This window comes from Dermacentor variabilis, chromosome 11 (assembly GCF_050947875.1).
Source record: "Dermacentor variabilis isolate Ectoservices chromosome 11, ASM5094787v1, whole genome shotgun sequence".
Classification (NCBI taxonomy): Eukaryota; Metazoa; Arthropoda; class Arachnida; order Ixodida; family Ixodidae; genus Dermacentor; species Dermacentor variabilis.
The window spans coordinates 85,821,945-85,839,853 of NC_134578.1; the positions used below are offsets into that span (position 1 = coordinate 85,821,945).

A 17,909-nucleotide genomic window follows, 5' to 3' on the forward strand; every position below is an offset into this window, starting at 1 on the left:
AAACAATGTGAGAAGTGGTACATATAATTGACGACCACAACTAGTACAGTTCCATATTTCGAACCTCACCAGAAACGCACTGAGGTAGAATGTTTCAGTTCAATCGCAATGTATACGTGGACAATTACATCGACATTTCATGCAAGAATATTTAACAAAATGTGCAGGGCGCATCTACCCAAGTTTGAGTCACATTGCACACATGTGCTTGTGCAACTCATCGAACATTTCCTTGCAGGTTGTGGTTCTGAGTAATACAGCGAGTTTTTCATGCAATAGATAACGTTGGTGGGGTTTCTTGTGCAGTGGAAAAGCAACAGTTCCTTGAACCCAAATAATGATATGAAAAAAAAACTCGCTTTAGGAAACACCATTCTTTAATTTGTGTCCAATATGTTTGTTTCACTATTTACTTAAAAACACCTTTCAGGCTTCAGGGCAGGCATTGAGTAAGTAAGGCATCACAAATTGCTTCAGCACCCTTCGAATTTGACGGACAGTGAAAACAGCAACAAAATGCAAAAAAAGAACATACAACACTGGCAAGAATAGTACATATATAGAAGCATTAATTATAGAAATCGCTTCGAGTACATTTCTTATTACTTCCGTGTTTCCTGGCGGCAAGGGTTAACCTTGTGCATTATGCCCAGCCTTGGGGAGAGGTATTTGGTTATAGTGGGGATGTACCGCTGGCGTGCGCAGAACTGAATACTTCCCGTCCTGTGTCGTCCCCTGGTTGGGCTCCATGGTGGGTGGCGGCCATCCCTGTCGAATATACTATTATTACTTATGGAATCAACTTTCCCTCCACTCCCTGATTGCTCCTTCAAGAGGGGCGCACCGAAGATTCCTTCAACTTCTTTATGAGTCCGAAAGAAACATTCCCAAAGTACCATGTAATTCAGAGTCAGCATGAAAGGACGACAGTCCGAACAATATCTCCTTTTGTTGTGGCAAAATCATTGACAAACTCAATCGGTCCAGGCTACAATGTAACTAAGTTGGGAAGCGGCGACCTTCTTCTTGAAGTTCGTGACAAGACACAGTACAATAACTTGTCAAAACTAATTGCTTTTAGGGACGTTCCAGTGTCAGTAGGCCCACACAGATCCTTGAACACTGTCCGCGGTGTCGTCTCGGAAGATGACCTGCTTGATCTTAGCGAAGGTGAGCTACTTGAGGGATGGCAAGATCAAAATGTAGTAAAGGTCCAGAGAATAATGATTAGGTGCGACAGCAAGGAAATCACCACAAAACACGTAACCTTAACTTTTGGAACTAGCAACTTACCAGACTCAATAGAAACAGGTACTGCAAACTCCGGGTAAAGCCATACATTCCTAACCCATGCCGATGTTTCAAGTGTCAGCAGTTCGGGCATGATTCGCACAGCTGCTGAGGGCGCACTACTTTTGCAAAATGTGCATCAAATGAGCACTCATCCGACGTTTGCACTTCCACCACCCGTTGCACTAACTGTGATGAGGATCACCCAGCGTACTTCCATTCTTGCCCATCCTGCAAAAAAGAAAAAGAAATAATCGAAATGAAAATCAAACTGAACCTTTCCTTCTAAGAGGCGCGCAAGCGCTTCTCGATGAACCAGTCTAGTCTGTCCTACACCGATGTGGCGCGCCGGGGGGCAGCGCTACATCATTTGACAGCCGCCCAAGTCACATGGAGTGTGACGACGGTCATGCCATCAGTAGCCCCCCCCCCCCCCCCCCCCCCGGCTGGAACAGCCAGCACTGTTCTAGCCCCCGCAAAGGAGGACCAGCAGACCCTCGGGCCTGTTGGACCCAGGGCCACTGCCCGTGCAGATAGGCCAAACACCTCCGCGAATGTGCCTGCTACGCAGGCACTATTCACCTCCTCAGACGAGGTGACGGACACAATGAATACAACTCCGGCATCTCAGACGGCCAAGGAACGGTGCAGCTCTCTCGAGCGCACCGGGAAGAAAGAGAAATCCTGTGTCACGGGGCCTGGAAAGGTCTCATGAGCTAATCTAATCTATATCTCTTAGACACACAGCTCAAGACACATATAATATGGACACACAGATTACAGTGGAATGTCAGAGGTTTACTCCACAACCTAGATTACATTAAAGAAATTTTACGTAGGCACACTCCAAAGGTGCTGTGTGTCCAAGCAACACATCTTAAACCTTTACAAACAAAACTTTCTCTGACAGTATGCCATTTTCCGAAAAGTCCGCAACGAGGCCCTTGCCTCGTCGAGCGGTGTGGCAATAATAGTAGATAAGAGTGTTGCTTGCTGGCAATTACAGCTTAAAATGCCCCTAGAGGCAGTTGCAATCAGAGCTGTGCTTTTTAGTAAGCTGCTGACAGCCACATCTTTATACATTCCTGCTGTCAACTCTCCAAAACTGAATTTGAAAGCTTTATTGCGCCCCGCAACCCTACATTGTCATTGGAGACGTAAATGCTCATAACACCTTGTGAGGTGACTCTCAAAGTGATGCCAGAGGGCGTCTGATTGAAAACTTCCTCTTAAGTACAGGTGCATGTTTGCTAAATAAGAAGGAGCCATCGTTTTACAGCGTTGCAAACAAGAAATTTTCATCTGTAGATTTAGCCATTGTTTCAAGTACAGTCGTGCCGTACTTGAAGTGGAAAGTACATAAGAATCCATACGGGAGTGATCATTTCCCGATTATTTAAAAATTAAGGAAATGGGATGAATGTTCTCCACGTGTGCCCCAGTGGAAAGTTAACTCAGCGAACTGGCAGCGATACAGAGAGCTGACAAATATAACCTGGGATGATATTCGTGCGCTTAGTAGTGACGATGCAGTGTCATATTTAACCGCATTTATTGTCGACGTACCGTTAATATGTATCCCACAAACAAATGCATCACCTATTAAACGACGTGTTCCCTGGTGAAACGATGAATGTAAGGAAGTGTGAAAGAAACAGAATAAGGCTTGGAATCAGCTCCGTGACTCTTCGACTACCGAAAACATTATCAGCTTTAAGAAAATAAAATCAGAAGGTAGAAGAATGCGCCACCATGCCAAAAGGGACAGTTAGCAAAAATACATTTCTGGCATTAATTCTTATATAGACGAAAGAAAAGCCTGGAAAAGAGTAAACAAATTAAAGGGCTGCGAAACTCATCCTCTACCATTAGTAAACACACAAGCATACACTTTTGAGGACCAGGCTGATTGTCTAGGAGCACATTTCGAGCACATCTCAAGTACATCTCGTTACACAGATACATTCCTAAAATACCAGCGACTAGCAGAACAGCTGCATTTGGGTAGGAAAATCACATATAATGAAGTATACAATCGTCCATTTAAAATGGCTGAGTTCCAGGCATCACTGAACTGCTGCTATAAGTCCACTCCAGGGAGTGACAGAATAATGTATGAGATGATCAGACACTTTCACCCTGAAACCCCAAAAAACACTACTGTCACTCTTCTACTCCATGTTCTCCACTGGCTACATTCCGTTCGCCTGAAAAGAAGCAATTGTAATCCCTATTCTCAAAGAGGGCAAGGACCCTTCCTCACCCAACAGGCCTATAGCTCTGACAAGTTGTCTATGCAAACTATTTGAGAAAATGATTAACCGTCGCCTCATCCATTTTCTTGAAAGCAACAAGATACTCAATCCCTTACAGTTTGATTTCAGGGAGGGTAGATCCACAACAGATCACCTTGTCCACATCACGACAAATATCCGTGATGCCTTTGTCCACAAACAGTTTTTCTTGTGAGTATTTTCAGATATGGAGAAGGCATATGACACAACCTGGCGCTTTGGAATCCTCCGTGATTTGTCTGCAATGGGAGTTCGAGGCAACTTGCTGAACGTGATTCAGAGTTACCTCTCCAATCGCACGTTCCATGTTAGAGTTGGTAACATTCTGTCTCGTCCATTTATGCAAGAGGCTGGTTTTCCACAAGGTGGTGAGCTGAGCTGCACTCTATTTATTGTCAAAATGAACTCGATCCAGACTGTCATACCACATACTATGTTTTATTCTGTATATGTGGATTACATACAGATAGGTTTCAAATCATGTAATTTAAGTATCTGTGAGTGACAAGTACAGCTTTGCATAAATAAATTGTCTAAGTGGGCTGAAGAAAACGGTTTTAAGCTAAACCCTCAAAAAAGTACATGCATCCTGTTCTCTAACAAGAGAGGCATACTGGCGGACCCCCCAATAGATTTAAATGGAGAACGGCTATCTGTGAGCGATGAACACAAATTTCTAGGGATCCTTTTAGACAGTAAGCTAACTTTTGTACCACACCTGAAGTATCTTAAGGCGAAGTGCCTCAACTCTATGAACCTGCTGAAGCTCTTGTGACGCACATCTTGAGGAAGCGACAGGAGATGCCTTTTAAAGCTGTACAAAAGTCTAATATTAACACGGCTTGACTGCGGAGCAATAGTCTATCATTCTGCTGGACCTAGTGCTCTGAAAATGCTAGATCCTATTCACCACTTAGGCATCCACCTTGCTACAGGCGCTTTTAGGAATAGCCCTGTGCAAAACCTCTACGTAGAGTCTAACGAATGGTCATTGCACTATCAAAGGACATATTTAACTTTCTCCTATGCCCTGAAAGTTAACTCGGATATTGGACATCCTTGTCATTAGGCTATTTGCGACTTGTCCGCTGCTAGGCTGTTTCGTAACCGCCCAGCCACCAGGCCTCCTCTGTCCCTCCAGTTGGAAGCACTCTCAGAAAACCGCTTTTACACAATGTCCTAATGGCTCCTACATGGCTTCCACCACCTTGGGAGTAGCAGACTATTCAATACGAGATCTCATTTTTAGAAATATCGAAACGAGCCCCGGAGACACACATATATTCACATTTTCTGGAACTTAAGGAGAAGTACTCCTTTGATGAATTTTACACAGATGCTTCGAAGTCTCCTGCTGGTGTTGCTTGCTTACGCAGCTATGGGACCCTCATTTTCAACATCTGGAGCACTAAACCCACATACCAGTATCTTTACAGTCGAGGCATACGCTATACTTAAGGCTATTCAGCACATAAGGCTCACAAATATAGCTAAGGCTATTGTCTTCACAGACTCATTAAGTGTAGTGAGAGCCATAATTAGCCTAAGAAAACAGAATAACTCCGTTTTGAATGAACTATATACCTTGTTGTGCTCTGCAAATATGTGCAACCAAGAGAGAGAGAGAGAAAGGCAAAGGAAAGACAGGGAGGTTAACCCAAGATTATCTCCGATTGGCTACCCCGTACTGGGGTAGGGGCAAGGGGATGCAATAGGTGAGAGAGAGAACGATAAGAAAAAGAAAAGAAAAACCTAAACACACACACGCACATACACACGAACTGTTTCTGTGGGCACTGTCACGCAGCCCTTCTTATGTTTCTTATCTTCTTATGCTGGGTACCTGGCCACAGGTGTATAGAAGTCAATGTAGCTGCTGACGAAATAGCTACACCAGCGAGTTTTAGCGACAAAGATGGAAATATCCCCATCCCTGCCCCAGACCTGAAGCCTTTTCTGCGCCGTAAATTGAGGAATCATTGGCAAGGCGAGTGGGATACACAAGCAATGAATAAGCTTCACATTGTAAAACCAAAACTGGGGAACTGGATAAGTGGGAAAACAGCATGGTACAAGGAAGTACTTCTTTGCTGATTAAAGATAGGCCACACATACGGTACTCACTCTTATCTCTTGACTGGGGCGATCCTCCAACTTGTAGTAAGTGCAGCAATAGTCTGACAGTGCTCCATGTTCTTATTCAGTGCCCTGCAATAGAAACAGAGAAGAAAAAGTATTTCACTTCTGTATATAGCGAAAATATACCTCTTCACCTCGCATTTTTTCTCAGTGATGAACCGCTTTTTAATCTGCAAGTATTCTTAGATTTCTTGGCCAAAACCGACACCCTGAAAATTATTTGGCCAGGCAACTTTTAACACATGACTAACAGCCCTGCATTCAAGAGCTCTCTTGAAACTCTGGTGTCACTGTTGTTTTATTGCATCACGTTTTAATGAAAGTTCATTGCCATGGCCCACATCACTACCTAGTCAGCGTCATTATTTTAGCAGTTATGTATTCTATGCCACTTACAGCGGCAGGTTTTAGGCCCTTTTACAGCCATGTCACATCTACTTTGAGGAATTCATTGTGCACGCCATTCACAATACATCGTCAACATTACCACTTGTCATGGCACTTTTTGGCCAAACCTGGCTCTTGCACCATAAAACACCACACATCATCATCACTCCGAATACATTCTGTCAAGTCCACGTATTCAAAGAAAGAGAACGAGGATGAGATGATACAGTAATACTGATGCATCTGTGAAAAAAATAATCTGTGACAAAGAAAAATAAGACAAACAAAAGGGCATGATGGAAAGGTGGAAGGGTTTGGGGACGGAAGCTACTGTATTACAGCCAGAATTACCACAAGCCATGGAATAGACAAAGTGCACCTTGTTTTGAGCTCTTAACTGCTGTCGCAGTAAAGCTTACTGTTCACTCTTAAATGTGGAATGGAAGCGACAGCCATGGTTGTGAGAACAATGTTGCAGGCTTTTGGCTTCACATGTAAAGGATTGGTGATCTTTTGTTATCGCTGCAACGTTTCAGTGAGCTACACGTCAAGTGCCATAGATATCACTTGCACGCATAGGTCTCAAATGGCGGCCATCGGCACAGATACTGCCTGTGCATTGGTCACGCATCAATGATATTCCCACACAGCTTCACGCCATGAGCACCTGCGTGCTACAAACGGTGCTCTCAATCGTTAGGGTGCCCCATGTTTGCTGCAACGATGACATGCCTCTACAGTGCTTTGCTGCTAGTGTTCCAATTATACTCAATGTGATGCCACTGAAGCGAAGGTGCTGTGAGAGGGTGCCATCGTACCACCTGTGGCCAATGCTTTCCCTCCATGCGCATCTTTCTACAAATGAGTGAAGACGGTTGACTGCCACACGATCACTTCTTGCTGAACTAATTGGTTTGTATCTAGCAAGACTTGGGAGCGAGCTTGTTGGTAATCTATGAGTAGAATTGAAGCACGAAGTACCCTGTGACATTTTGCGCTTACACTGTAATCATGGTTCACAGGCGACTCTCGTTACAACGGACCCTGATAACCTGCCAAAAAAGGTCCGTTTCATCCGAAGTCCGTAATAGCTGAAATACCTCACTTCCGAAGCTGTGGTCGCGTTGTGTAACAATATTATAATGAAGAGCCAGTGATGAACGTCCAAGGTAAAAAGCAAACAAAAGAAAGTAGCAGTTTTCACCAGAGAGGTCAAGCATCGATTGTGATAGCAGATTAGTAGAGAGCTATGCAAAGTAAGATCGATAGTAGCTTTATCGGCCATGTAAAGTTGTAAACATTTGCTTACTAACTAAATTAGCAGGTAGGATGTCATGTGCGCACAGGTAAACATGAACATTAAGACATCTCGCTCGATGACCGTGGAAAGATGCTATCAAAACGTTGGAGTGAGGAAGCGCCGTAGCAGCAGTGAGCAATTGACCTTCGTGTTGTCTCTTGTTTCAACGGGAACTAAACGTCGAAAGCAACTACCGTCACTGTGCGCACTTTGTCCACATCGCAGATCGCTTTCAAGAAACGACGCCCGCGCGAGCGCACGCTTTGTCCTCATCGGCGATCGCTTTCAAGATACGGCGCGTCCGCGGGGTCGCGCACTTTGTCCACATCGGCGATTGATTTCGAGATACGGCATCCGCGCACTTTGTCCACATCGCAGATCGTTTTCAAGATACGGCGCCCGCGCGGGCGCGCACTGTGTCCGCATCACAGATCGCTTTCAACATACGGCGCCCGTGCGGGCGCGCACTTCGTCTGCATCGCAGATCGCTTTCCAGATATGGCGGGCGCGCACTTTGGCTACATCGCAGATCGCTTTCACGATACGGCGTTCGCGCGGGCCCGCACTTTGTCCGCATCGCAGATCGCTTTCAAGATACGGCGTCCGCGCGGGTGCGCACTTTGTCCACATCGGCGATCGCTTTCGAGATATGGCGGGCGCGCACTTCAGCTACATCGCAAATCACTTTCAAGATGCGGCGTCCACGCGGCCGCGCACTTTGTCCTCAACGGCGACGATCGCTTTCAAGATACGGCTTCCGCGCGAGCCCGCACTTTGTCCGCATCGCACATCGCTTTCAAGATACGGCGTCCGCGCGGGTGCGCACTTCGTCTGCTTCGCAGATCGCTTTCCAGATACGGAAGGCGAGCACTTCGGCTGCATCGCAGATCACTTTAAAAAAATGCGGCGCCCACGCCGGCGCGCACTCTGCCCTCATCGGCGACCGCTTTCAAGATACGGCGTCCGCGCACTTTGGCTACATCGCAGATCGCTTTCAAGATACGGCGTCCGCGCGGGCGCGCACTTTGTCCACATCGCAGATCGCTTTCAAGATACGGCGTCCGCGCGGGTGCACACCTTGTCCGCATCGCAGATCGCTTTCAAGATACGGCGTCCGCGCGGATGCGCACTTTGTCCACATCGGCGATCGCTTTTAAGATATCCGGGCTCGCACTTCGGCTACATCGCAGATCGCTTTCAAGATGCAGCGCCCACGCGGGCGCGCACTGTGTCCTCATCGGCGGTCGCTTTCAAGATACGGCGTCCGCGCACTTCGTCCACATCGTAGATCGCTTTCAAGATACAGCGCCCGCGTGGGCGCACGCTTTTCCTCATCGACGATCGCTTTCAAAATACGGCGTCCGCGTGGGCGCGCACTTTGTCCACATCGCAGATCGCCTTCAAGATACGGCGTCCGCGCGGGTGCACACTTTGTCCGCATCGCAGATCGCTTTCAAGATACAGCGTCCGCGCGGATGCGCACTTTGTCCACATCAGCGATCGCTTTCGAGATACGGCGGGCGCGCACTTCGGCTACATCGCAGATCACTTTCAAGATGCGGCGCCCACGCGGGCGCGCACTGTGTCCTCATCGGCGGTCGCTTTCAATATACGGCGTCCGCGCACTTTGTCCACATCGTAGATCGCTTTCAAGATACGGCGTCCGCGCGGGTGCACACTTTGTCCGCATCGCAGCTCGCTTTCAAGATACGGCGTCCGCGCGGATGCGCACTTTGTCCACATCGGCGATCGCTTTCGAGATACGGCTGGCGCGCACTTCGGCTACATCACAGATCACTTTCAAGATACGGCGCCCACGCGGGCGCGCATGTGTCCTCATCGGCGGTCGCTTTCAATATACGGCGTCCGCGCACTTTGTCCACATCGTAGATCGCTTTCAAGATAAAGCGCCCGCGTGGGCGCACACTTCGTCCGCATCGCAGATCGCTTTCAAGATATGGTGGGCTCGCATATTGGCTACATCGCAGATCGCTTTCGTGATACGGCGTCCGCGCGGGTGCGCCTTTGTCCACATCGGCGATCGCTTTCTAGATACGGCGGGCGCGCACTTTGGCTACATCGCAGGTCAGTTTCAAGATGCGGCGGCCGGGCGCGCACTTTGTTCTTATCGGCGACCACTTTCAAGATACGGCGTCCGCGTGGGCGCGCACTTTGACCTCATCGGCGATCGCTTTCAAAAAAGGAACGGCATCCGCGCGGGCGCGCATTTGTCCGCATCGCAGATCACTTTCAAGATACGGCGCCCGAGCGGGCGCGCACTTTGTCCGCATCACGGATTGCTTTCAGGATATATATGGCGGCCGCGCCCTAATCAGCAGCCGCCGGAGTGAAACCCGCTCCCTCGCGTCGCCCCCGTGCCTCGCGCGTGAAAGAAGATTGCGCACTTGCGCCCCGCCTTTCCTCGTGCGCGCGATATTGAGCCGCGATCGTCGGCTGACCCTCGCAAGTCCGTTTTATACGCTCGATTTTGACACAAATTGCTGCTAATTTCGTCTGCTAGAGCCTATAGTTCGTTGTAGAGTGGTCTGTTAAAAGTGAACTTTGTTGCAATAATATGCGAAAGTCTATTTTACCCGGTGTAAGATTTGTCGGACGATCCCACCGCTGGTATACAGTTGTAGGAGTTGTCGGACGATCTCGCCGCTGCCACCATTTGTAAGGGTCGAAGGTCGTAGAGAGGAACTTGGGAGGAACTAGTGAACAGGGTTTATTTACAGTGTTTACAGTTTAAACAAGAGATACATTCAACAGTCTATGCGTGTCTCCCTAATGGAGCACGCAAGACGAGCATACAGCACACAGCTTACGAGCACACAGCTCACAAGTACATTGACGAGCACAGAGCACAACGACCAGCACATCTCGCAGCGGACAAACAGCCATTTTTAAGCACTTTGTGTTCCCTAGATCCCTAGGTGAGGCAAAACGTTCGATGTCATCGTAAACAAGCCGCCTATCTGCGGGACAGTTTACACACACGTACGCACAGTTTTCACTGCCGATTAGCAGCGTCAAACGTCAACGCACTCGACCCACCGCTTGCCCATTATCTTGAGTCTTGAAAGGTGTGTTGGTCCCCCAAGCTGACCAGGCACCGTGGCCACCAGTTGTCCCTTGTCCGGCGCCTCTAAATTCCAGAGCGGACCTCACACAGTGGCCTCCACCACTGTCCATTGTCTGGCGTCTTCAAAGGTGCGTGAAAAGGCACCGCAAGGCATCCCCTTCCAGGAAATCCCCCTGCTTCAGTCGAACCGTGAAGCCGTTGCCGATTTCACTGACAATACTTGATCCGCCGATCACGTTTAGTCATAGCGGCGCCGAGGGGTTGTTGACGCGCCACCTCAGGGTCCCTACGAAATGAGTCACCGTGGCGGGTGTGTTGAAGGCTTCCATGATATCTTCGGCGAAGCTCGCCATGCTCACAGCTGCAGCTGGCTGCGAAAACTTGCATGTTGCCACCTGGGCAGGCCATTCCTAACACCAGGTCCATTGTAATGAGCACACTCTATATCCGTAGAAAAGACTCCCGAGCACAAAATGACGACGAAGACAGGGTTAGAAATGTGCCGACAAGAGAAGCGCTTGTCTAGATCTTTTCCCTTGTTTCTCATCATGTTCATTTCGTGCTCATCAACCTTTTCTTTCCAACACATGACCCTGTAGGTTGCTGCAGGGACACTGCCAAATGCAGGTGTAGTTGTGGAAAGATCTAGTGGCATAGTCTTTGCTACTAGTATATGAGTTCGCTGACAAAACAACTGCCACCGCTTATTTTTCCCACTTCTCTGATATTGACACTCTCTGCAAAGATGTGGATGTGTAAAGAGGGCACATGCAGTAGTAATTCTCTTTTGTCATCCTTCTTTCTCATCAGCACGTTTGTATCGAGCGCCTCAGATTTAAAAAATACCCAGCCGACTAACTCCAATGTCACTACTGTCCAACTAATCTTTCATTATTCTTCATTTTATAACATTCCCATACTTACTTTGCAGGCAGTGGTACATCCACTGTGCACACTGGCGTTAGGTCCCATTTTTTCACACATGGCCATGTAAAGTATTGAATTTTGCTTTTGTTGCCTGACAACCGATGATGGATTGTTTCTTGGCATGACTGCATGATAACTGTGTGCTATAATAGCTTCACAGAAACTTGGCTGGTATTGCCCCTGAGCTTCTGGTAATTAATAGCACTTCAGGATGCAAGTCCGTGTGTGTGTTTTCCTGCTCGGTAGTCGTAGTGGTTAAATGTTGAACTGACGAGCCCAGCCCCAAGTTTTGTTAACGTAGCTAATGGTGACATGGTTGCCACGCATTATACGATAGCTCTGGTGCTGCTCGCAATTTTTCTTTTGTGCTTAGTAGTGCTTCAGTATGCCAGCCTTCCTAGTTAGTTTGCGTGCCGCTTAGCTAGCCATAACAGGTGAACTGTAACCAATGGTCCGAGTTTTTAGTTTGTCCGCAAACGTGGCAAATAGACGTGGCACCCATCGCAGGCGCAGGTGGCTGTCCCATCGGTGGCAAAGGCAGCAGAGTGGCTGAGGTGGATGGGTGAGCAGGTGCTGCGCCTCGCGGAGGAGGTGCTGCGCCTGGAGCGGGAGCTGGCCCAGCAGCGGCAGCTGCGCGCCCACCAGGCACAGCGCGCCCACGCCCAGGCACAAGCCGTGCGGCTCTGGGTCGCCCAGCGCCTCAGGCAGCTCGAGGAGCACAACACCCGCCTGCAGGCAAGGAAGGCCTCAACGGAGTGGGTCTTTGGATAATACTAGACAGTGTTGGCTTGTGCGTGTGTGGTTTAGCACTGACCTCCCGAAATTTTTTTAATGCCAGCCCAGTGACGCCAAAACCGGTGTCGCTTAGAGGGCGCTGCTTTCCCGGTAGTTGGTCACAGTTTATAAGGCATGCTTATAGTCACATCAACTTTCTTTCATTGCATGTCATACGGACGCATAGAAGTTGGGCAAGGGGTGACAATAGCATTCGGCAAAAGTTTTCCATGCTCTGGCAACAACAGGTATGAAATGACTGGGAACGTGGTACCACGGCACCGGGCGACTAGCTCACATTGTTGAGCGACTGGGCAGGTATTGTAAAAATACAGGGGTTTATGGCTTCAGTGTGGCCATTTGAGGACAGTACCAGCTCAGAGTTTACTGTACAGAGCTTTTTGCAACATGGTGCTTATATAAACCATGTGGCCCTTTCACGGACCATAAATGGTCGTAAGGGTTCCCACAGTGACAGAAACTTCCGGACACTCTACTTTTTGTTGCCAACATGTGGTACATGCAAAAAAACATGTTTGGAACATTCTTATTTTAACGGAGCATCACCAGATGCCATCAGCAGTGCGGCTTCTGACGTGTCGACCCCATTCTTGCACTAAAATAGCAGCACAGCGCTAAAATACTATGTGCATAGTGGCTGAAACTTTCTGTGAGAGTGTCTTCCTTTCGCTGAATTGGTTGGCTTTTACATCCCAGAGCCACAGTTATTCTTTGCTGGTTGATTCTGAAAATTTTATCCATTGCAAGACCCTATCAATTCAGTCACAACTCAGTGTGTGGGTGCCTTTATCTGTGATTCTCATTTAATTTGTTTTGGCAAGGTCTTGAGGACTCTGGACGAAAACATGTCAGGTAGTGCGTTTGTTCAAGAATCTTATAATTGAACATAGCAGAGCATGGGTGTAGGCCAGTTGGTGATTCATGATTTTGGGAAGATACCGCAAGCAAAACATGAGGCTTGAAGTAAAGGACAACACGAAGCGGTAGCTGCAATGGTACTTCTTCGTGTTGTCCTTTCCTTCAAGTCTTGTGTTTTGCTTGCGATATCTCGCCAAAATTGTAATTGAAGTTGCAATGTAAAAATTTTTTCACAAATATACACAAAAATACGCACAGAGGAAGTGTTAACTTTGAACTACTTTTATTTAACGGTAGAAACATTATTATGTATGGGGTTTTCAATGTGAAAGGAAGTGAGAAAAATGCGGGGTGTAAAAAATTATGTATTAAGGAGCCATTCTCCAGTCTAATGTGCACACACCCATTGTGCATGTAAGCATTGCTTGTGCCTGTACTCCTGACCAGCTTTATCTAGAACTGGTGTGAAGGCATGTACACTAGAAATCATTTGGGTTGCAGCGGACAGTCCTCAGTGAAAGCCATTTTGAAATTAGGAGTGAATGTCATGCTCTTCCAAACATCTCTCATGTTTATATATTCACAACACTGGTACTCTCATACAATAGCATTGCAGTTGGGTGATATACACTATGTATTATATATAGTATCAGTACACAGCATTTAAGTATAAAACATCTTAAAATTTACACAAGACAGGTAGCGGGAAAAAGGGCACATGAATAGGAGCGACAATCATACGCCCAAGAAGAGAAATAGAAAAGGTTGAATGCTGAGTTTAAGAAAATAAGCTGGTTGTTTCCACATGGCAACAACTAACATAGTAGTCAAAAGAAACAGAAAAGAACGCTTATGCAAAACAAAGCGAACACCGGAACACGCAGACACTGACCAATAATTTGGACTCGACAGGGATAACCAGAACACTGGTGTAATTGGGAGTCCAAAATACCGGATTTTTCCACAAATAAGTTAACTTTTTTGCACAAGTGGCCGAAAAAGATGCGCCACATTTTCGGATCGTCACTTTCGGAGATAATTTTAATTTTCAGGGACTAGCATAACGCATATCAGCGTCTACGAGCGACAGCATCCTTGGCACACTGCCAAGCCCACTGTCTTATCACAGTTCAGAAAGGCTGCAGCCCGTTGATGCGTTCGCTGCTAGGCACGCAAAATATCGCAAACATTGAAGTATCTTCGAAAGTGATCGTCCAAGAATATGGCCCAAGTTTGTCAACACATTGCTACACACACATGGGCTTGCCTTTGGCCTAGACATTTTGTGGCCACAATTTTCTAGCAATGCCTTTCATGCTATTCATTGTCGCACTTCTCGCGCTTTGTGAGTGGTCAGCTCAACTCTCCACATGCGTCATCAACAGGATCAGGCGGCCATGAACGATGGATGATAAGAGTTGTTTCATAGAATCGAGCACAACCGCTACAGAATCGCGGCCTGTATTTCTGCCATGGTCACGCTGTTGCTACAGACAGACGAAAACACAGTGAATGCATGCACCGAATTCTCATCGGTGATTACACGATCAAGTGGGCTTAGCTAGTTTCGGTTTTGAGGAGGTGCTGGTGACATCTGCAGTGACGTATCAAAACGAAATTATCACAGTTTCTGCTGGACTCGGTGGTCAAATTAGCACGTGGTCTTGCAGTCGGAGTCCGAATCATCGCACGGCATGCTACAAGGTGTCCAAAATTTTGGCCGTGCTTATTCATTATCTATGGAGCTAGCGGTGGTGCCACTGGCCTGTACGAATAATCAAGCATGTCTGAATTATTGGTCGGCAACTGTACATATAATACTATGAGGTGATGGACCGATAATGTATAACACATGAACAAAGGAAAGTGACATAAATAGTGGCACTTTTTACTATGCTGATCAGTAGAACTTTGCCCACTATTGGTCGCACCAAGTGTCCGCCACCCTGCAAGCCCTTTGTCTTGTTCCAATTTCTTGTCATCTGTGCGCATTCACAGGAGCAGAATGAGCGGTGCAACGAACAGCTGGAGGAACTGAGACGGCGGCTGACACACCTGAGCGAGCAGCTGACAGCCAGCGCGGGTGCCCCACCCGACGACGACGAGGCCCCGCCCGCCTACACGGCTGCTGTCCTACACCCCACGGTACGGCGATCCCGCGCGACATGAACCACCAGTGCCCATTGTGTACCAGCTTTCTTGAAGTACATAAGGACTTCGTTCATGCATTTTAGAAAAAAAAAAAAAAAAGCGAGAAAAAGATGTACTAACTGGGAAAACGTACAAACCGAAGTCACTAAAATATTTGGTTGGCAGATTCAACTGTAGTTTACATCTACATCATTAAACTTATCTCCCTCTCTCTCTTTTCCGATACGGCGATATGACCATTGTGTGATTTTGAATTGTAATTTCACCAATTTTGCATTTTGGATGCATTAATGAAGCTAATGCAAGCCAGCGACGCATCCCACTGTTATCACCGCACTTCACAGGGAAAAAAATGCACAGCTCGCTGCTGTCGAAATTGTGTGTCGGCATTGCGCATTTGTGTCAGCTAATAGCAGCACTTTCCATGTCTGCATTGCAGCAGTAACAAATCGCGATGTTTTTTTTTTTGCGTTAGTTTCTGTTGCTTTTACTTTGGCTTCGCGAAATACGGCACTGTGGCAAGCTGAAGTGCAGATTGCTCCTCTTTACGATGGTTGCTAAATGGCGGCATTGCCCCAACAGAAAGTCACCCAGTTCGTGGTGAGATGGCATCTCCTGGCTCCCAATTTTCTACCTAATTTTTGTAGAGAGCGCAGTAGGAAATTGATTTTTAAAGCTTCTACGTTACTTTTATTTATAATATTTCCTTACATAATCAAGAAGCAGCCAAGAATCACGAAAGAAAAAAAAATCTTGACCAGTCAGACAGAGCGGTGGGCAGTAAACCTGAGTTATGAGTGGCATTTCCACCGTGTGGTGAACCCTGGGTTGACAGTATTCACTAAATGTCCCTGCGCATCTACATATAAGCTGCTGATGATTGTAAGGGAACTCTCCGCTTGTGACCTAAAAGTTCCCTGGCACACTAAATAGTAAGAATAAGGCCAGACAATTCATTTAAGGAACACGGATATAACATGGTCAATCTAAAATTTGGTTGGCCATGTTTTGCTTTCAAACATTCTTTCAACAAAGTTGCATCTGAAATGAAAATACCTCCATTATATTCAATAATCATTTTAGTCACACATACGGATGTGTTGGCAGGAACAAATTGTACTCAGATCTATGCGAAACAAATGTAGACATGGCGCATCTGATTACCAGCAAAGGATTTTTTGCTGGTTCTCATGGTCCATCAGTGGCTTGCTGTGACGACATGTGGCAGTTGAACAATACTAAATTACAAACATGTTTTCCACTGTCTTTAGTGGGCAACCGTACAACTGGTGTATTCACATAGCATCAGCATGTTGGCTCTGGCTGATGACTGTGCAAGGCCAGCCGTCAGTCAAAATGTGCATGTACATCCAGAATGCACTATTTTAAGTTTCACTTGCTGACTGATTGGCATTTTTACTACTAGACGTGTACCAGGTGAACAAATTATCGAGTGAACAAATATATTAACTTCAATATAAGCAATATTGCCTCAGATCCTGCATTTTCAGTTTTGCCAAAGCAGTAGCCTGCTGAATGAAATGAAGCACAGCGTACTAAATTCTCGGTTTATGTACTTCAATGTACCCAATAATTTGGTATATCTATTCTCATTAATGTTCTACTGTACTTCTATTGTAAAACCATTGGGGTGATCAATTGTTTTCAACATGCAAGGCGAATGTAAATGTACATGCCTCAGCAGCAATGGTGCTTACTCACTAACACTACAGACAAAAAACTGCATGTCTGTAAACAAGCAGCCATAGTACAAGCAAAAGGACGCAGCATTTCTCCTTCTGTGTTAATCACTTTGAGCACTACATATAATTTTTTGCCAGATGCAGTTGAATCTCGTTCATTCGAACTGACACTGTGGTCCAATCAAGGTTATGTAAACATTACAATGGGCGAAAACGCCTGGTAATTCCAAACGTGCCAGCATTTGCGACAGTTAATTCGGACATACCATACTTCGACAATGCTCTCAGCAGTACGCCAAATCACGTAGCGGCACCCTCGACCAGCATTGCTCTGACATTGCCATAGAAGAAAAGGGTTAGGAGAGACTCCTCAATGCCGTGCGCAAGGTTCCTTATGAAGTCCAAGGACCATAATACTGTTGCCGCCTGCCCTACGCTTTATGTGCGAGTGAAAGTGTACAAGGGAAGCCGACGATCACGGTTCAGTCTCGCCCGTGTGAAAGAGACGGAGCGGGGAGGAATTAAAATAAATTATGGGGTATTGCATGCCAAAACCACTTTCTGATTATGAGGCACGCCGTAGTGGAGGACTCTGAAAATTTGGACCACCTGGGGTTCTTTAACGTGCACCTAAATCTAAGCGTACGGGTGTTTTTGCATTTCACCCCCATCGAAATACGGTCGTCGTGGCCGGGACTCGATTCCGCGACCTCGTGCTTAGCAGCCCAACACCATAGCCACTAAGCAACCATGGCTGGTGGAGCGGGGAGGAAGCATGCCGTCTTCCGCGATGCGTGAGGTACCCAACGTTGCGAGGCACTGGGGGCGGGGTGAGGCGGCATTCTATTCCGGCTGCAACTGTGCATGTGGCGGCTGCACGCGTTCGTGCAGCCGTATCTTGAGAGCAGTCTATGTTGGGGCAGAGTCTAGGTACCTCGGCAGCTCGTAGCTTTGTGTTCTAGGTGCTCACTTTTTGTTAA

The 17,909-nt window shown here is 46.9% G+C and overlaps 1 protein-coding gene across 2 annotated transcripts in view; it reads left to right on the forward strand.

The window, feature by feature from the left end:
* LOC142563796 (uncharacterized protein CG43867) overlaps window positions 1-17,909 on the forward strand; it is a 94,182-nt gene that overhangs the window by 1,775 nt on the left and 74,498 nt on the right. The window contains exons 2-3 of one of the 2 annotated variants that reach the window (XM_075674414.1): window positions 11,930-12,157; window positions 15,074-15,220. In XM_075674414.1, coding sequence (XP_075530529.1) covers window positions 11,981-12,157; window positions 15,074-15,220 — 324 coding nt within the window. In that variant the 5' untranslated portion in view covers window positions 11,930-11,980. The remainder of the gene's footprint in view (window positions 1-11,929; window positions 12,158-15,073; window positions 15,221-17,909) is intronic. The other variant, XM_075674416.1, reaches the window with a different exon arrangement.